This window comes from Eulemur rufifrons, chromosome 18 (genome assembly GCF_041146395.1).
Source record: "Eulemur rufifrons isolate Redbay chromosome 18, OSU_ERuf_1, whole genome shotgun sequence".
Classification (NCBI taxonomy): domain Eukaryota; kingdom Metazoa; phylum Chordata; class Mammalia; order Primates; family Lemuridae; genus Eulemur; species Eulemur rufifrons.
In genome coordinates, this window is record NC_091000.1 from 26,933,869 (window position 1) to 26,955,879 (window position 22,011).

The following is a 22,011-nucleotide window of genomic DNA, read 5'->3' on the forward strand; positions in this document are numbered from 1 at the left end:
AAATTGGCAAAGTCATAGAGCATTTAAATATTCAGGCATTTTTAGCAGAGTTGGCACTGGAAATAAAAGTGTAACCCCTCACTATGTTGAAATGATGAATGTAAGTTGCAAGTCATTTTGATCTGATAGCAAGTGCGCTGATTCATATTTCCCGTTGACTAATCCAAATGGCATTGCATTATACACTAATCTAAATGATAGACATCCTGAATCACCTCGTTTATATTGGAAAGAACCTGAATTTTAAAAGAGATTTGCAAACATGAGCTAGTGTTGACATTACTAAATCTAGTACATAGGAAGCTAGGAATGAAGAGCAAACTGATCTTGTCCCTCCCTTGTTAACCCTGATACATACATCAAGGCAAGTCATCGAGGGTTTTATTTGCATTAAGGCCCATAAGTCTTGTGATAGGAGTGGAGGGGGAAACTGAGGCAGAGATTTCTGAACAGAGGACAGACACTCCAATCATGAAGATTAGGGTTCTGTGATAAAGGGGGATTAAAACATCTTTGGTTCTGCAGAAAGATGCTTTAGGGCTACAGGAAATTTTCCCACAGATAGGTGAAAGTGGAAAGGAACTATAGAGATCTAGAAGAAGGTAAAGTAAGTAACATTTATTTATTTATTAGACACTAAGCTAGATTGTTTAGATTAAATTTTTTTTGATTCCTCACTACAATTCTATGAGGTAGCTATTTTTACCTGAATGTTTGAGTTTAAGCTCCTTTAAGAAGGCCACACATGAAAAAAAAAATGTGTGTGTGTGTGTGTGTGTGTGTATATATATATTTATTCATGGGTAGGAAAGATTTCTACCTTAATCCTAATAAATCTTAAAGCAGCTACTCCTATAGAATAGTGAGAAAATGCACAATTTCTGGAACCAGACTACCTGGGTCCAGTGCTGGCTCGCCAACTGCATGATGGTGAAGAAGTTACTGCCTCTTACCAATAGGGTCCTTATCTGTAAGATGCGGCTGATAGACTGGTTGTGAAAGTGAAATGAGGTAATGTGTGTACAAATCAGACAGTGCCAGGCGCGTAGTAAAACCCCAGCCCTCAACTCCTGTTTGTATTATAAATCTCTCCTGCAGAGGGAGCAATAAACCTATAAATACAGGGTTTTTGGGTTTTTTTGTTTGTTTGTTTGTTTGTTTGTTTTTGTTTTTGTTTTTTGTTTGTTTGTTTTGTATGGCAAGCCAAGAGCTTTTTATTTTATTTATTTTATTTTGGCTGAAATTTAACTAAATGTATCATTTATTATTTATTTATTTATTAATTTCAGGATATTATGGGGGTACAAACATTTTGGTTGCATGTAATGCATTTGCCTCGCCCCAGCCACGGCTACGAGCGCGCCCTCCCCCCATACAGTACGCTCCATCTCCATTAGTTGTGAGTTTACCCACCCCCACGCCCACCCCCTTCCACCTGACCGGTACCCAGTTGATACTACTACCATGTGAGCACCTTAGTGTTTTTCAGTTAGTACAGGTTTCTTGAGGCCCACAAAGCCCAGACTCCTCAGAGGGACAAACAGAAATGTTACAGCTTAGGGAAAGACAGTTTCCTCTTGGAGAAAGAATAGAACAAGATCTGGAGACCACAGAAACCAGGAAGAGGAACACTGATGCTTGGGAAGCCCAGCAATCCTGACAGTGGGGACAGAAATAGCCAGCCACAGTGTGAGTGCCAGCTAGAACGGGCTGCCTGAGGAATCTCTCCAGTTTATGGCAAACTTCTCAATGTGGAGGGAGCTGAAGGCCGGAGGGAGGTGGGGAGATAATAATGATAACAGCTGCCATAAACTTTACAATCCTCAGAACAGTTTTACGAGTTACAAGGAAACCAAGTAGTCCTTAAGTATGCTTCCCAAGGTCTCAAAGTTAAAAGTGATGAAGCTGAGATTCTTGCCTATAATGGGTTTCTGTAGAAATGTCTCCAACAGTCTAAGTGTGTAGGACCACAAGTTTGCTGGGGAGTTCTTCTTTTCTTTTTCTTTCTCTTTCTTTTTTTTTTTTTTTTATGGCTCATCTGGTCTGGAGATATGATCTTAGCTCACTGGTGTTCTGCCTGCGTCCCAGTGAAAAACCATCCTGGTCTCCCCAAGGGGCCACGGTTGGATTTTCTTCAGTTCCTACTAAGATGTAGTAGCAAGCCAAAAGTTGTTCTCCAAAGGAGACTATAGTTTTTCTACAGAGAATGGCCTGGATTTACTCTAAATCCTGTGTGTGTTGCGTGTCACCTCTAGGGGCCTGCCAAAGCCTCCAAATAGCCCCTCTATCTGTCACTGAGATTTTGAGCATCATTGGACTTGCTATGTCATATGGTCCAAGTGACAGAGCAGCTTGCATAGCAGCTGGATCTGTATGTAGCAAAGTGTTCCTTTGTTCTGGGCTTCTTTCAAAGCTATTGACCAACAATAAATGGGTCAATATATCACACAAAAAATGAGTTATATACACCTTTCAAATTCCAAAAATGCTACTAGGGTATTATTCCTTTTTCTTGTGTGTTTCTGTTTAAAGTTCACAATGAGGCAGTTCTAGTGACTTCCCTCACTCACAGGTCAGGGAACCAGTATCTGACTATGTCTTTTCCAATTATGCATTTAGTAGTAGATAAATGACCACAGAGTAGGTTTGGGGACCAACTGGGCCCACTTTGTGAGGACCTAAGCCAAAATCCATTGATTGCCTGACCTCCAAAAGCCCCTTCTTTGACTGGCTGACCAGAGGGATATTTTGGATTTCCAGAAATTAATGTGATTTCGGAGCCAGTATTCAGTACTCCCCTCAAAATGTGCAAAACCTTGTCCGATTGGCACAGGTCCCATTGAGGAAGGCAGGACAGTGATTAACATTATACATTTTTGGCAATGTAGCAAGATCTTTCCTCAAGAGGACCCAGCTTCCCCTTCATCAAGGGATTCTGGGTCTATAAAGAGACTCAAGTATGGGAAATGATTAAAAGGCTGTGACTCTGTTTCCATGAATCAAGTTTGCTAGACTTAGAGCTTTTCTACTTATATATATCAGTAAGACTTCAGTACCATCTACACTCGATTCCTATCATTCACAGGAGTTATGTTCTATGAAGCTACTATGAACACTGAATTAGCAAATACTGAACAATTGCTCCTAGGAGAAATACAATGTTAGGTCCCTGCACCTCTGGTCACAATATTTTTGTCAACCAGTCAATATATAACCTTATTTTTGGTGTGTTTGTATTTAAATACATTTTATTTAATGTATGTTTATTGTTTATTCTTTAACATTGAACTGATGGCCAAGAGCATGATGCTGCATGCCTGAGCAAAGCTTGTCTAACATGTATTTTCTCTATAAGGCACATTACAAATTTATAAATACAGAATTAGTGAACAACAAGAATTGACTCTGTTTTAGTTCAGAGAATCAGTCAATGCCAAAGAGCTCTGTGAGTCACACTAATCTGATTATGGCTTTGGCTCTGTCGTCTATTATGATGAATATGCCCACCTTGTCTTTGGCAATTAAGTGCCTCCGCTTGTGCCCTGCCACTGTGGGATCCTATCATCCTTGTTACTTACAGAGATCCTAGTTTGATGGCAGCAGTTCCAATGTAATTTCTGACCTGCAGAGAGAAGCCATTACAGAACTCTTCAACAATACATTTATCAAAGCCATGTGGAAGAAAGTGTCCTCTGGACCATCCCAGGGTGGTTAAGCATGTCTTACATAATAAATCCATTCTATCATTTCAATCTTTATAAGCCTTTGGATTCTCTTCTCTTCAATATACAAAGGAGATTTTAGCTTCCTTTGGCTCCATGTTCCAGTCAGCCAGACAAACAAAGCTAGAGCAATTGCTAGCCACTCTCAAGCTCAGCCATCAGATTTAGAATTCTTGAATAGTGGGCTCATATCCCTAAATTCATTCTGATCCAATTTTATATTTCTTTCACCTTGATTCTATACCCCAGAGTTCCTTTCCCACACATATTCCCCATATTTTTGTCACTATAAATTGGAAAAATCATGCAGTTCTTTGGTCTGTATCACACCTTCTTGCAGGTTACACTTTTACCTCACCCATTTGGGGCTTGCTGGGACTTGGGTTTGATTATAAGTCTAGAAGCAATGAGAGGTTGTAGAAGTATGTTCCGAGAAAGATCAGCAGTGCCTTCCTTGCAAGTCAACCAACCTAGGGGAAGCCTTTATAGGTTCTTGAGACAAGGAGAGACCACCCACTTCAAGCAAGGCTAAAAGGGCTACTTCAACTGGCAAAGAAGGCTTGGTGAAATACAGAGGTTCAAGGCCCCCCCACAGCATCAGAATCTGCACATGTGTCCTTGTTGCAATTTTCACAATCCCATTCCTTCCCAATCAATGTGTTAACTTTAAGAAAAGAGATCCTATGAGGTTGGGAAATCATTTGTGTTGCAATTCAGCCATGCTTAAGATTAAAATTGGGGTTTGCTTTTCAGAAATTTCAGCTCTGAACTAAGGACATGAATTATGTAATTGAAACTTTCAGGTCAGATCCCTTGTGCATACTTTGAGCTGGGAATTTAAATCCCTATACTTGTCATATATTTTCTCCAAGTTCTCCAGCATAGTTATAAGCAACCAACCGATGCCATCATACTCATATTGTCAGTAAAAGCTTTCAGGAGAGCAAATACCTGGTCACTCAGAGCCTTGCCCTCTATAAGTACTTGATTACAAGTACCTAACGGTGATAATTTATATAGATTGTTTTTCCATTACATGACATTGCCTCTCTCTCTTAACTACTAGAAACAGGATCATTAATGAACTTTAGACTTAATCAGATCAAAAAACAAATTCCAGAACACCCATAACCAATTCAGATTAATCATTCTTAAGATTCTGTTCTTCTAGAACCATTTCTGGTACCAAATGAGTATTAGGGTTTTATTAGAGAAACAGCATATATATAGATATATATATGTACATAAATACTAAGTGATCTGTTACAGGGATTTGACCTTATGAAACTTGGGGAGCTGATTGAGCAGTCACCTTTGCATTTGATTCTGGAGTTTGAAGTCCACAGCGGAGGCAGTTTGGAAGGAAAGATAACTATAATGTGGTAGAGAGAAGGAGCAAGCTGGAACTCACAACCATGAGCTGGAGCCCACAAAGACAAACTGTCAGGTTTTCTTGGTCTCCCTGACGTTGGTACAAAGGGCGTCCTGCAGAGGCAAGGGCCCTTCTTCATGGAGCTTAGCACACACACTTGGCCCAGGAGTCAGAAAAGCTAAAGGAGCCTCTGACAGAAGCTGGCCCTGCCACTGTGTCACACCCACAGGTGAGACAGCAGGTGAGTAATGCAGGTGAGCTACAAAATGGCTGCTGCTTCCTCTCCAGCCTCCACATCTCCCACAAGAATCTCACTTGATTTCCTCATACCCAGAAAAATACAGGAAAGGAAATTTTAGAAAATTCATTCACCCTTTCCAAGTTAATACATTACAAAGCCACCGCAGGATCATTAAAACTCCTCTGAAGAATGTGACATTCAGAGCAAAACAAGATTGCTGATGCTGATTCCAGGGACGACAACAGAAAATGAATGAGACAAGCTGGTTTCATAACAAAGGGAATGGGCATGTTAAAACAGGCACCTCAAGAAGGAAGACATAAAAAATGAACAAGGAAGAAGTCAAAACAGAGATTTCTGACACTAATTCAAAGTTGTCTCTACACTGACTAAATATGATTTGAGAGGAGGAGAAAAGAAATGCTTACCCTCTGGACTTCAAATACATTTCGAATAAGTTAGAGTAAGACTGGATTCTTTCAGGTGAAGAGCTATAACTGTGTGTCTTTTCCAGCTTTGATAGGTCCTAATAGAAAATTTATAATTAGGGCACAAAAGGCTCTTTTCTCATATAAAATGCTTCTGCATGTATGCTCTTGGAAAATTTTTCAGCCAGAGCACTAGCCTGGTACAAAATCTTCAACACTATCTAGGCAATCTTATGCCCCTGCTAGTCATCTTACTGGGTGAAGTAATGAGGAAACTGAGTTAAAGCAATTGGTCCACAGAGTCTTTAGCACTAGTCTAAAACTGTCCTGATCATTATAGGGCTTGGAATACAAAGAGAGTTGCCAGTAGGTGAAGAGGTGTGGAGTTCCCAAAATAGCAATTCACAGCATAGGGTTTTGACCCATTTTTAATATCTCCTTACCAACTTGGTAGCCAGAGAACCTGTGTGATCAGCATAGAATGTAAGGACATTAAGGAGCAAATGCTACTATCTACAGAGTTACAGGAACAGAAGTAATTTAGGCATGCCACTTAAAAAATGTAAAGTCCATAGGTCCCAAATTTTAAAACATAAGTCTGGTTCAAAGAGTGGAAATATTAACATTCTAAAGAAAAAATAAAACAAATGTGATATTCTAAGAAAGAAAGAAAACAAATGAGAAAATGTATAGTATAGCTGTCAGATAATTTAAATTAACCTTAACGTTTGATAATGGAAATGACATTTTTCAGTTATGTATAATTATGTAGCCTCATGCCTAGATGTATTATAAAAAGAAAAACAATTTGGTGGACTACTTTTAAGGCCACTTAAAGAATGAGTTATGGGTCTCATTACAGTCTTTGATTCAGAGTTAAACATGTAGATAAAAAAATAGACACTACCACGCTTATAGCCAACCATTCCAACTATTTAGCCACATCACCTTGATCAATGGCTACACAATAGACTTTATACTCATCGAAGTAATGTGCAAAGCAAAGACACATTTTTGGGGGGGTAGAGGAAGTCAATATCCTTCTTCAAACTCATAAAAGTGATTTAAAAAGAGTGTTTCAAGTCCAAGTTCTCCTTCCTTTCCAACATACTGGAGCACCTTGTTGAACAGCACATAATAGTAAAAGAGCATTTAACAATCTGCTTCACGTACACCTCTTTTCCAGCCAAATTGCACCTATAAAGCTAAAACAGAACCTCATTGGATTCTCGACAAACATGAACTGAATATTTTATGGTTTGTGCAGTAGTTACAGTGTGTTGTCATTTCTTAATTAGCATATATATGGGTGCCTTTCTTTCATTACATGTTATTATTGTTGCAGTAATTCAATAAAAGTATCCTAAACATTTACATTGTGGAGCATTTTTATGATTTATACCAACAGAATGGCATACACAGTGTTGTACATATGCTTTCAAAGTCATTGCTTTATTTCACATTCTCATATCCCTTTTAAGAATAAGAAATATTGTAGTTTTTCAGAGTATGCCTTTATTTTTTATCATTTCTGTATATGAATTTCATTATTTTACATACTCCACAACAATGCTCACATCAATTCTGCTGAATGGTGGCAGTTTTTTTCTGAATGACAGAGTAGTGAATTGTCATTTTAATCCACTGCACTGAATTTTTATTATTTAAAAAACAATAAGCAGCATTTTCCCCTGTTTGGTCACCAACTAGATTTACACTCAGCCTCTTCAAAATGACTCATGAATAGTCAAAAGCACAAGTCTTCCATACAGCAACTAAATACATGTTTAAAGGAAACTTACAACTTCTTTATGGTATGATAGTCTCCTAAACCATTTTCAACTTCAAGGGTCAAGGGAACAGGATATAATTGAGCAAAATCATCATGTAAAACACACCCTTAGGTCTTACAGTTGTTTCCCTTTGTATTGTCATACCTATTTTGACACAGCAGAGTCATAGTGTTCTGCTTTGGTTTCAAAATCCCAGGCTCTGAGACATCTTCATTTGCACAGCTCTGTTATATGCACTTCCTGCCTTTGCATTTATCCTGCTCACATCTCTGCTTGGCCTCCTTTAAATATAGAGGAAGCAAGCAGCACCTTTAGAAAAATGACAAAGAGATCTTTTGAAAGAATAGTTGGTGTTTACACATCAAAATTATGAATTTCTAATAGGAGATTTGGGGAAGACAGTCTGTTAAACCTTAAGGTGTGTGTTTGAGTGATCGGCAAATACAATAGAAGTAGAAGATAGTTGAGTAGAAGTTGGTTGAGCTCTGGTCAGGGCCAGAGTGAGAGGCATTTGTGCTTCCAGCATTCTAAGCACCTGCACTTATTGTTTCCCAACTAATTTCTAGGGAATCTCTGTGCATGCAGAGATAGCCATAAGAGAAAGAAAAAGACGAAGTATTGTTTTAATACCAAGAAACTGAAAAGGCTAGACCTGCCTTAAGTCTAGCAGGGATAGAGACATCCATTCTTTCCCTCCACTAGAAATTTCAGAGAGGAAGAATGACAAGGACCACACAGGGAAAGGAAAATGGCATCAGGGTTGGAACACCAGAGAACAGTGAGGAGGTTCAGACCAGCATGACTGTCAGTGTAACACGAGCAGCAGATAAGAACGCCAGTGATCAGAGGCACAAGTGTAGAGCCTCACTTACAGCAAGGCAAATTTTAAGGGTTACAAAGGAAAATGGACAGAATGTTCAAGATTCCACAGAATGAATAATAATAATATTTGCTGATACTTAGAAAAGTCTTCAAACTCGTCAAAAACTGTTTGAAATATTTCACATATATTATTTCATTTAATACTCAAGTCATTCCTATGAGGAAGGGGCAATTATTATCTCCTCTTTCCAGATAAGGAGATTGAGAAATAGTGACCTTACGTTACTTACCTACAGTTACTTACAACAGCAACAAAAAAAGTGGTATGCTGAGCTTTAAAAGAAGGTAATCTCGGTATAGTCTGTGCTCTCCATCACCACAGAATCCTTGGCAGGGAAGAGGGGAGGCTTGAGTTTGTACGTCCAGGGCCTCCACCTTATAGTATGGCAATTTCTAAATTTTGTAATTCATTCACTCATCCATTTATTCATACATTGTGTCCTGCCCTTTACCCAGCTTACCCTGGTTGTGCCATAAGTGGTAACTATATAATCCAAAAGCACTTTCAGGCCCAGATGCCCACTCCTTTACTAGAGAAAGCCATGTTCTCACCAGCCCATAATAAGATAAGCCTTGAGTGTTTGCTTCCCAATCCCTAACTCAGCAATACAGAAAGTTCAGAGTCCAAAATCCCTCTGCTACTACAGCATAGCTATATTTTTTAGCAGTTTTTTGCATTCATACTGAAAATATCAATACAAAAATAAAAGGAAATATTTCTATTGGAAATGATATATTGATAATTAGTATTTGATAAAACTTTTTTTGTAACATTGCTAGAGGACCAAGTTGAGTCACACAAATACATATTCTCAAAAAGGTTTTGAATTCTCACATATCTTCAATAAAGTGCATGTGAATCAACATCAGTGTGTAAAAAAGGAAAAGTACAATTCTTTAAGTGAACTGACAATTCTGCAAATGTTAAATGCCATTCAGACTTGGTTTTATATAAGACACATTCACATAGAGATAAAAAGACATCTTTTCATCGGTTTATACATATCCCTACACAGCTCTGCCCCTAAAACTTACTTATCAGTGACCAAAATAAATATAGAGTATGCTAAATCTTCATGCTGTTTTACCAGCAGGTGACTTGGTTGATCTGAAATGGAAATAAATCTACAATCTACTTCCTCATTTTTCTTCATACTACCACATTTGAAGATGCAGAGTAAATTAAAGGTCACTCAGTGACCATATCTAAACACTGCATGGTTAATCCTGAGCATCCACTTCCTGAGAGTTTCAAGCAATTATGCTCTGAGCTCCACGATCGATAAAATGTACTGGAGTCTTGAATCCATTGAAGTGTTTTAAAATTCAGCCAGTATAGCCCGTCATGCAAGTGCTCCATTGCTCTTTCCCCAATGTGTTAGCCCTCCTGGGAGCTGACACAAAGTAGCTATTCCACACTTCAGAAAGGAAGTGCCAGTTGCCAGACTTGAAATTGCTGCTGGGAGTACATCAAATTCCCAAACCATCCCACAGCAGAAACAAACAGCTAGTCTCATATGTTAAGATAGAAAGATGAGATTGAAGAGACAAACTTTTGTAGAATCTTTTGCAGCAACTATTGGGTAACCACTGATAAGACTTGAAATTAAGGAGATTTAGCTACATAGCAGGTGGGGTGAAAGGTAAAGACTTGTAACTAGGACATTGAAGGGCGTGTGTACACACACACACACACACACACACGCACAGATACACACAATGGAATATTATTCAGCCTTACAAACTGAGGAGATCCTGCCATTTGCCACAAATAGATAGAGCTAGAGGAAATTAGGCAAAGTGAAATTAGCCAGACACAGAAAGAAAAATATTGCATGATCTCACCTACATGTGGAATCTAAAAAAATATTTCAGATAGATAGATAAACAATAAAACACTGGTTTACCAGGGTTAGGGGAAGGATATAGGTCAAACGAACAACATAGCAAATATATAGGATGAACAAATAGAAATATACAAAGTACAACATGAGGACTATAGATATTAATAGTATATTGCATTCAGGATTTTTTCATAATTGAGTAGATTAAAGCTTCTCTTGCCATAGTGGGGAAAAATGGGTAACTGTGAGATGATGGATATTAGAAACCATTTTACTGTGTCTGTGTGTGTGTGTATTAAACAATACATACATCTTATTTTGTATACACAATAATTTTTTTTAAATGTGATGGTTGAAATTGTAGGAAGTTTTTAAAACAGATTTAATTAGCAAGTCATTCTTTATCACAGCATGCATTGCCTTGTATTTTAGTTATTTCTGCAGCGTTTATGTTCAAAATAGGTTGTAACGTGCATGGAAGTGGCTACTTCCAACTATGTTTTGTTCATCTTTGCATCCTTACAGATCCCAATGATGCTATGCACTTGATAGGTATTTAATTGAATCCTCTAAACTGATGAACATTTAAGTGATCATCTTAAACATAAAAAGTCTTGAATTTAAGTAATTACCAAATCAAAAAGTGGCCAGATGGCTATTTAAAAAATTAAAAACTCATATATTTCTGTCATTCTATAGGGACCATTCAGTCACTGGATGTTATTACAGATAAGCCCTTGGAAAGAATTCTCCCCATCCTCTGCCCTTCAAGTAAGCATTTAGCTGTACCATTCTAAACACACAAGAAACTATTCTTTTACTACAGAACTCCAGGGAAATAAGGCACAGCCCTCCTCAGTAAACCATGCCACTAATATTACCCTGTATTAAACCTGTGTGAGTGAATTTATTGACTAATTGAAAATATGTCAATGAGAGAATTTGATCTTAAATGCACAATATTCACAATACAGCAGACTTTGAAGTTACTGTCAAAGCCAGAAGTCTTCTGGGTATGTGAAAAATTCAGTCAAAACTTTTGAAGTCTTGCTCTATGGATTGTTTGAGGGTTGCTATTACAACGCTGGAAAATCAGGTATAGTGTAGAAAAATTAAAGTCTGGTTAAGGTCCATTAATTATAATGCAATGCCTCAGCCAAACAACAGCTTGGCCTTAAATCAATACTCAATTAAATACTTCCTGCAGTTCTAGTCATTAATTGCTCTGCAGCTTAAAAAATAACATTCTAACGACTTGTAGAAAGGTAATCAAAATTGCTGTGTGAAACTTACGTTTGCTTCTTTTGCGATTATCTTTCATCAAAAAGGAAAATTAACTTCTTTAGTGACTTGAAGTCCATACATTTCAAATCCATTCAAACTATTGAAAACTGAATATAATAACAAATAATAGATTTTTGGTTGTAGAATAACAGTTTGTCTTAAAGAACAAACAACACAAAAATGGCATTCTCAATCTTCCTGAAATTGTCATCATTGAAAAAAAATCATTTCTATATTATATTTTTAGTTGGGTACATATAGAACTCTTGATGCCTATTCAGTATTGGATGGGAAATGTTTACAAGGTAACATCTCCCAGCTGCTGCGGCAAGGGAACATTTAATGGTTAAAAAGGAAATGCCATCTTGCCCTGTAATGAGGAATAGCTCTTCAGCTCAACTCCAAGCACGAAGTGACTCATCCTGCCAAAGGTGATTTACAATGACCATCCTACTGATGCATCTTACAGAATGCTGATTGTGAAGCAGTACAAATACAGAAACAGAGAAAGGAGATGTGAGACTAAGGATGCCCACATTAGAAAGAGAGCTGCAGAACCTATTAATAGAAAACTCACAGAAATCATCACTGTATCTACAGAACAAGGATAAGGGAACATAATTGAGGGCAACAAGACAAATATAAACACCACGCAGGCAGCAAGCATCAGGTGTTTGATTGCAAATGCAATCACAAAAATTCAGAAAGTAGGTTACTGAAATGAAGTCATACCTCAGTCCTATATAGCCTGGGGCAAGATAGTGAAGGAATGAGAAGAGAAACTGCAGAACAGAGACAATTCAAATCAAAGAGGAGAAGTGCCCCAGAAACTGATCCTTTTCCTTGTCTTTCCTTCACATATGCATGTTTTAGTGTGGATAGCTTAGAAGTATGTGTTGTACAGGGTAATTTTTAAATTTATGACGGGTTTGAAATTGTCCATTTTGATCCAGATGTGCAGAAACAACTTTTTGTATTTCTCCCCAGTGAATTCAACTTGTTCTCTGAGCCTCCTTTTAAAAATGTAATCCAGGCTTCTACAGGCAACTCAGTGACATCTGGTTGAAAAGATCTCTTTGGGGGTAATTACCTAGTTAATAGATATGTAAAACTCAGATAATTCATTTTTCAAACTCTCTAGCAATGATATATATACAATTCTTATATGCTTGCTTTTTGTTCTACTTCTCCGTTGGAAAGCTTTTGAGAAAAAGAATTTATTGACAGAGCATCACAACAGAGAGGCCGAGGGAATGTATTTTTTAAGGCTCTCCTTGGGTTCCGGTGGACTATGTTACTCTTCCTGCAAGTTTTTGTGGCTGCCTTGGTTCTTTCTGCATCCACATCTGATGTAAGTGGTCCCATCCTGCCTTTGCACATCTATGAGCATCCTTGCTAATGTCCAGAGCCCCTAGCACAGTCCTGATGTCTGTCTACATATTGGGTTTTCTCCTTATCTCAACCCCAGATCTCCTAAGATTTACCAACCTTCTTTGCAATTCCACATTCTTCATTAAGGCGTGAAGCTATTTCTTGATTTTCCTCACACCAGGTCTTTCATAAATTTATCTCAATCCTTCTTTCTGCCTGAAAATGCAAAAGCTTCATATAAAACCCTTTGGGCATTCCATCTGCGGAGTATTATGAAGCTTTGCCTCCCAAAAGGGAACAGAAAACATGCTCCTTTTCCCTGAAATTACCAAAGATGTGGGAATGGGCTTCTCATCAAAGCCTGAATATGCTCCTTTCTCTCTTATTCCAGGGCTTTCCCCCAGTTGTGGAAGAGCTTTTATCTAATTTCTGTTTGGCAGGAAATTGTCCTTAAGTTATCCTTCCTACTTTGTAGCAAAAACTTCATGTTCAATCCTCCAAGCTTTTTTCCCTGATATTTAAAGGGAAGATTCTAGAATTTGGAAAACTATTCAAATGTTTGTCCTCTGCAATTGAAAACCTAAATTTTAATAATATAATTTAGGAAATGGACTTCAAGAGCCTATTTTAAAGGGTGATGGGTTGACTGTGTCCATTTTGTTGCCTTTACATGTCAACTATGCCAATCCTAATGCGATAGTGCACTGCTTGGAAGGAGTCTGAGACTGTAGCAGACACCTTGCTAAGTACTCGTACGTACTATCCATTCTACACCCACAACATTGAACAAATAAAGATACTGAAATACAGAGAGATTAAGCAACTCATCCAAGACCACGCAGTTAGTGATGACACGAGGAATTGAAGCCAGGCAGCTTGCATGCAGTGCCTACACTCTTTGCTTGCTATGCTACGCCACTGAAGGCAGTCTGTACTGATCCTATAGGGGAGCAGGCACATACAAGGAAGTAAAAGACAGAAATCCTATTTCAAAATATTACCTATACATACATATATATATATATATATATAAATGCATTTACTGATGCCTAATTTCATGTGCAGTAAAATATATACTTCTAATACGTGATTGGGGTTTCAATCATTCTCAAAAAATGTTTTAGTCACTCTGAGAAAATCCTGGACTAAAACCCTTTTTAATACCATTATCTGTTATTTCTGGATATGGGAAATGTAATATATATAGGAGTGCATAATAATACACAAAACTAGGGAAGCACATCCTCTTACCTGCTGCTACTGCTTCTTTGCTATGACCCACAAAACCTGGGTCATGCTGGAAACATGCCGCCTGTCTAGGTGCTAGACATCGCTTTTTGTGACTACTGCTGAAGGCTCTACCAAAAGCACAACCCCCTCAAAAAAAAAAAAAAAAAAAAACAAACAAACTTGTGGGGTTTTGGCTTTTTCCTTCCCGCTACCTTCCAATCACCTGCCAGTGTTTCCATTGTAAGAAAACGTAACAGAAGCCAGCTGATGAAGAGATTGCTAGGACTCTCAAATCAGTTCTATCGGTGTATATGTCTACCCTTATGCCAGAACCACGGTGTTTTGATTACTGTAGATTTGTAGTAAATTTTGAAAGTGGAAAGTATGAGTCCTTTAACTTTGTTTCTCTTTTTCAAGATTGTTTTGGCCAATTGGGAACCCTACAATTCCACGTGAATTTGAGAGATGGCCTTTCCATTTCTGCAAAAAAAAAAAAAAAAAAAAACCTATTGGATTTTTGATAAGGATTGTGTTAAATTTTTAGATTACTTTGGGTAGTATTGCTATCTTAATAATATTAAGTCTTCCAATTAGTAAACATGGGATATCTTTCCATTTATTTTGGTCATCTTTGATTTCTTTTAGTCATGTTTTGTAGTTTTCAGTGTATGTCTTTCACTTCTTTGGTTAAGTTTACTCCCTTGATACTATTGTAAATGGAATTCCTTTCTTAATTTCTTTTTTAAGATTGTTCATTTATTGTGTATAGACATACAACTAATTATTTGTATGTTTACCTGGTATTCCACAACTTTGCTGAATATGTTAATTTGTTTTAATAGTTCTTTTGTAGATATTTTTAGATTTTCTATATACAAGATAATGTCAGCTATGGTTAGATGTGTATAGAAACATAACTGATATTTATGTGTTGATCTTGTAACCTACAACTTTGCTAAATTTTTATTAGCTTTTCCAATTTCTGCATTAAAAATCTTTATGCTTTTTATGGTTAATGTAGTTTACAAATTACATTGCTTACCATATTTTTCTTGTGCCATTTTTTCTCTGGGTTTATGTTTCTTCTTAAGAGGATACTTTAAATGTTTCTTAAACAGTCATTTAGCTTGGAATCAGTTTTTACTTCAAACAGTTAAATTCTCTCAATACTTTGAAAAATATTTCTCCATTACTATCTAAAATTTATTGTTTTTTTTTTTTTTTTTTTTTTTTTTTTTTTTTTGTTGAGACAGAGTCTCACTTTGTTGCCCAGGCTAGAGTGAGTGCCGTGGCGTCAGCCTAGCTCACAGCAACCTCAGACTCCTGGGCTCAAGCGATCCTACTGCCTCAGCCTCCCGAGTAGCTGGGACTACAGGCATGTGCCACCATGCCCGGCTAATTTTTTCTATATAGATTTCTAGTTGTCCATATAATGTCTTTCTATTTTTAGTAGAGACGGGGTCTCACTCAGGCTGGTCTCGAACTCCTGACCTTGAGCGATCCACCCGCCTCGGCCTCCCAGAGTGCTAGGATTACAGGCGTGAGCCACCGCGCCCGGCCTAAAATTTATTGTTAATAATAGGAAGACTTTGTCAGTTTAATTAAGAATTCTTTTTTAGTCAATCTACATTTCTCTCTTGTGACTTCAAAGACATTTTAAAAATCTTAGATGTCCTGTAAATTTACTATAAAGTACATAGATTTGGATTTACTTATTCTATTTGGTCTTTGAAGTGCTCCTTTGTTTTTCAAAGGTGAAAGGACTTTTAAATATCTTTTCGAATCATGCTTTTCATCATTCTATCTTATCTTCTGGAAATACTAGCTAGAGTAGAGGTTAGCAAATTTTTCCTGTAAAGGGACAAATGGTAGATATTTTAGCCATTGCAGGCCATACAGTTTCTGTCACAACTATTTAATTCTGTCATTGTAGCAAAAAGCACCCATAAATGATATGTAAATGAATGGACATGACTGAGTTCCAATAAAATTTTATTTGCAAAATATAAACTGTAGGCTGGATTTAGCTTGTGGGCTACAGTTTGCCTACCCCTGACTTAGGCACATACTGGCGTCTTTCAATTCAACCTCCATGTTTACATTTTTTTCCTTCTGTTTATCTTGTGCTATATTCTGAGTGAATCCTTCTGAACGAGGATCCAGTTCACTAATTGTCTTTATGACTGTGTCTAGTCTAGAAAACTCAACCAGTGGATTTCTTCTTATTTCAGTGACTGCTTCTTCATTTCCAGTATTTCTAACTCTTTGTAGCTTATATCTATTATAGTTATACAATTTTTGTTTCTTTTTTAATGTTATTGATATACTTCCTCATGAAAATAAAAAATACTAATATAAAAGTTATTTGGGAACCATTTATATTGGTTTGCAAGGGCTCCCATAACAAAATACCATACACTAGGTAGCTTAAACAACAGAAATTTATTTTCTTAAACTTCTGGAAACTAAAAGTTCAAGACCAACGTATTGGCAAGTTTGGTTTCTTCTGAGGCTTCTCTCTTCAGCTTGCAGACGGCTGCTTTCTCCCTTGGTCACCTGGGGTGACAGTAATGCTAGCAGTGCTCTCTTTGACTCTTTCCATGATCTCTCTGGTAAGCTGTCTGCTTCATTTGGTATCAGACCCTATCATAAGGTTTCCCTAATTACCAGCTTAGTTGTTTTTGACAATGCCCTGGAACTTAAATTGCTCCGTAGTCTGACTTGATGCAATTTGGGCTCTTTTACAGGATTATTTTTTAGGCCAGTATTTGAGGTTTTTTCTGACCCTAACAGAACTCTTCTTAGGTGTCTCTTTTCCTGTTTTTCTTTTTTCTGTTGAACTAGCTTGTCTGTGGTTAGAGTATTGCTCTTAATTAAGAGGAACCATTTTTTTCAGCGGCCCCCTTAGCCTTGAGCTTCTCCATGCCGTTTCAAATAAACTTAGTTCTTTTGGGGAGAACATTAGATCTCTCTTTTCCTATCGCTGCTTGTCCCCGTGGACAAATTCTCTGAGCCACTATTCTTGGCACCGAGCAGCACTGTAGCCCCTACTCTTCTGAGTATGCCTCTCTCATGAAACTTCTACCCTGTGAGCAAGTTAGGGTTAGGGCAATCATGGTCCAGGTATTCTCAACTTCCCCTGCATGCGTACAGTCACCATCCAATGGATAGGGGCAGATGGAGGGAGATAGCCCCTCACCTCTCTGCCATACTCAACAGGAATTTATCGTCTTCAACTTGTAGTTGGAGGCAATGAGAAATACTGGTGGCTTTCCTTTATGGTGCAATAAGGTAAGCCTTCCTTGGGAGCTGAGAGAAGCAGCAGCTCCATCTTTTTGGCCACACCCACCCTGAGTACAGCTTCCGTTAAGCTGGGCTGGAGTGGGCGTGAGAGGGGAAATGGGTTGTGGCTCAAATGCCACAGATTCTTATCTTATTTTGCTTTAGTATATTTTATTGAATAAATGTTTCTTCCTTTGCTATATATCCTTAGAACTATTTCCAGAGGCTATAAATGGTTGGTTTTTGTTTTGTTTTGTTTTGTTTTTAATAAATCTCATCATGTTTTTATGTTTGACTGTCATCTTGGAAGTGAAACTCTTGAATTTCAGTTTTAAATGTATGATAATGTAATGGTCCCAAACTAAAGTCCTTATATCAGTGGCTTTTATTTTTTCTATCTCATTAATGTATTGTCATATTCCTATTATTTAGGTCATTATGACTAAGGGTATTGATATTTCCATTCAACTTAAAGCAAAGAAAAATTCTACAAAGATGGTTTTTTCCTCAGACCTAACCACACACCTTTATACCCACATAATCTTCTACTATTACATTTCCAACAGGTGGCAGAATAGGTCAATATCAGAAATGAAAGAAACACTTTAGATTACCATAGGCGACCAATTAAAAGGTATAATTACGCTGATAAACAGCTGTGTGCTCTCAGATTTATGATGGGAATTACATGATTTTAAAAGTATCAGTTTTAATCTCTCAGCCCAGGTAATCACTTCCATTATTTAAAATAATCCAGAAAAATCTTTAGACAGGCCAGGATCATATAATTCTAGAATTAGAAGTGATCTTACTGGGCATTTGGTACAACCATTTCATTTATACAGGGGGTCACTTGTTGGCATCAGAGATGAGACCAAATTCACATCTTCTGAACCAAGATCACTATAATATACTCTACTACTCTGCTTTTTTTATCAGTTGTACTCAATTTAATGGCTATGCTAATATAATGTAGCTGAAAAGTTAATTTTTATCTGGTTAAGTTGGGTAAATTGGGATACAGCTCAGACCCTCTCCACTCCTATAATTTATTTTTAATGTATAATTTGAAAAGCTGCATCTTGTATCTGTGACTTCTAGCTTGACGTATCTCCTATTTCTTCATTGCTATTTTCTAAATTGCTATAATTTTGATGCTATATGTAATGTGTCTATTTCAAATAGAATTTCATTTTGTAGTTTTACTTTTTTAAGTTCATTGTTATTATTGGTTCGTCATGACTTGTATTTGCAATAACAATTTATTAAACTCCTCCAAGTTTGTTGGCATGATTTTTCTATGTTTTTTCAACTAAAGAGTATTGAATAAAGCATACAATAACATGTTCCCTCATTGTATTTTTTCCAGTTGGTTACATAGCCCTCTCTCATTACCTTTCATTTTATAGCAATTCAATCTCATCCAAATTAAAGGACTGCCAAGTAATAGAAGGCAAATAAAATTTCAGATAACAATGCACTCCGTTGCATTTTATACATGTAAGTAATGTGTACTTATTACTACTATACCTTTCTATTTTAAAAGCAATTCCATATTCTATGAGATCAGAGCACAGTGGCATCAATTAAAATATTTTAATTCATTGCCTAATTTAAGTTAATAATTTTACAATGTATACATATGTCCAAACATCACATTGTACACCTTAAATATACAATATTTATTGGTCAAGTATATCTCAATAAAGCTGCGGGGTAAAGTTAGAACCCACCTCTTAAAAAACCTTTTTTCCTGCTCTACATTTTTTAAATGACTTTTGCCACCTTCTAATATAGTATATTTTTCTTGTTTTTTGTGACTGTGGCTTATTTTTCCTTCTTCCCATTTTTCTACTTAAATGTGAGCTCCACGAGGGCAGGGATCTTTATATAATTTGTTGACTGATGTATGCTATGTGACTATGAAGATGCTTGGCTCTGTTGAATGACTTCATGATGTTTATTGATTGTCTATTATGTTTACGTCAGTGGGCTTAGCTGGTAAAGAAAAAAGATGGTTGAAGCCTCAAGACATATATATTTAAAATGTATTTGGTAAGCTTAGCACTACAGCAATATTTCAGCAATGGTAGCAGAGCTGGACCCCTTTGTTTTCAAATTAATTAAAGAGGATTTGTAATATAACCTGCATCAGGAAAAGAGCCAGCATCTCTCGATAATGAGAACAAAATTAGCAGGAGGAATAGGATTATTTTACAGAGAAAACAAATCCACAGTGTAGAATATTAGATTTTTAAAATATTCCTGTGGGGGAAAAGTGATCTCTTCCAGTTGGATCATTTGGCTGTCTGTTCTCCTTTCCCCAGGGAATCATTCCTCTCCCAAACAAGTGCAGGAATCTGGCTGAGCTGAAAACACTTTCATTCCATGGCTTATTCTGGAGCATGAATTCATTTATTTATCTCTTCATTCATTTGTCCAATTTGTATTAATTCTTATCCATGTGTTGGGAACTATTTTAGGCGTTGGGGATACAGCAGCGAATAAAACATACTAAAATTACTGTTCTTGAATATACGACATACAAGCGTCAACTTGTGACTTAACGATATGTAAAAATGGGTTAAATTATTTTGGAAAGAGAGGGAGACAGGACCATAGAAAATTGGAAAGCCCTAAAAAACCCAAGAGGGCTACTAAGGAAAGAAATAAGAGGTAAAGTTGGGAAGTAGAACTGTTCACACGTCAAACCCCTGGAGGCTTATGTGTCATTCCTGTGGGACTCCCTTAAAAGGCTTAGGCCAGCACTGGGAAATGCAGCAGCTATTAGCCACTTGTGGCTGCTGAGCTCTTGAAATGTAGCTAATATGGCTTAAGTCTAGGCAGAAATATTAATATGTGAGTCATCAGAGCAATAACTCATCCCCCTTCTGTATAGTTCAGATTTATCCCCGGAAGTCAAAATAGCTTCCAGGAATTGCCAAAGCTAATTCAAGTAGCAGGAGATGAAATACAAGGGTCTTTATGGTAAACTCCTTTTGGCTACCATGATTATACCTTAAGAAACACTAAAATTCAAAAAAGTCCAGAAACTGTACTAGCCAAATTAAAAACATGCTATAGTCATGTAGTTGTGCACACTGTAACCTCTAGTTTGACGTTTCTTGGAATATGAGCATGCTCATATTTGTGTATAAGTAGCTACCTTGGAAGAGGCAAGCACAATAGAGCCTGCCTCATCCAACAATAGGCAGTGTCAGATACACTTTCATTCCGGGATAAGCAAAGAACACTATAGTGGTTACCTTGTTATAAAAACCAAGCGAGCAAATAGTGTGGCAGACAAGTCCCATAACCACCACTACCTTGTCATTTTATTTCATAAAATAACCAGAAATAGCATCCTGTGGAACAAAAGACTATCAAATTGGTTTAACTTAAATCTATCAAAAATAAGTTAGTCAAGCTCCTAACCAAAGCAGGAAATTCTCTGTCATTATCTTTAACAAGTAGTTATGTGACAATTCACTGCCAGTCAGCACGACTCTGGGTCTCACAAGTCAGGCAAATCTACTTTAAAAATTTTGTATTGCTAACATTTTCCTCCTATTGAGTTCCAATTTCTCAACCTGAAGTTTCCACACTTTGCTCCAAATTTTTCTCTGAGTCCCTTTGAAACTACATCAAATAAATCTTACATATCTCTTATAAGAAAGTGCTTCAAGTATGTCACATGTTATAAATACTCTTTCTCCTTATCCTTTCCACATCTACAAGAATCATCTTCCCCAAGTTAAATATTTTTCATTCTGTCAATGCTTTCTCATCTGATTTTAACCTGTAAGAGTCCAGTGTGCAGGAAACAGGATTAGGTTTGTTAGTTTTAGCTTCTGATCTACTCTAAATCCCAAATTGCAGGTTTGAGTTTTATTTTTTAAGTCTAAGTGCTAGATTTATTTTTTCCTGTTGATTTTTACCACATTTAGGATGAGGACTTCCCAATGTTTTTTAGTATTTTATTTTGAATACTGCTTTTATCATCCAATAATTTAGCTGCAACTACAGTTTTTGAAACACCCATAGATTTTATTCATCCGTCTTCTTTGTATTTCTAAGCTGTCGATAATGTGTTAAATAAGATAAGCCAATAACTGAGCACCTAGATAAATCATACCACTAGAAATCTTTCATTCTGATTAGGAAGGATACATTATTCTTTCCAGGTAAGCTGTTAAAATTTGGAAGACAGAATCTTGGGTTTATTTATTAGTTCATTTAACAAATATTTGTTGAATGTTTTCTATGTGCTAGATACTCTTTTAAGAATATGAATGCTAAGATGAATAAGATACAAATAACGAGACAACTTTTGCAATATAAAGGAGTTCATTCGTGGTGCCACAGGTTAGGTAGAAAAATAAATAATTGCTCTTCCTATAAGTAGTGCTACTACCTAGAAATAATAAGACTGCATTCATTAAAAATCTTTTTAGACATCAGGTAATGAAAACCCAACTCTTACAGGTTAAACAACTGAAGGTTAGTTTTTGTTTTGTTTTGTTTTGTTTTGTTTTGCATATAATGAGTATAGTGGAAGTCGG

At 36.9% G+C, this 22,011-nt stretch overlaps 1 protein-coding gene across 1 annotated transcript in view; it reads right to left on the bottom strand.

Moving 5' to 3' along the window:
- SLC7A11 (solute carrier family 7 member 11) overlaps positions 1-22,011 on the bottom strand; it is a 221,106-nt gene that overhangs the window by 53,781 nt on the left and 145,314 nt on the right. The window contains exon 13 of the mRNA XM_069493252.1: positions 14,189-14,314. Within this exon, the coding sequence (XP_069349353.1) occupies positions 14,189-14,314 (126 nt within the window). The remainder of the gene's footprint in view (positions 1-14,188; positions 14,315-22,011) is intronic.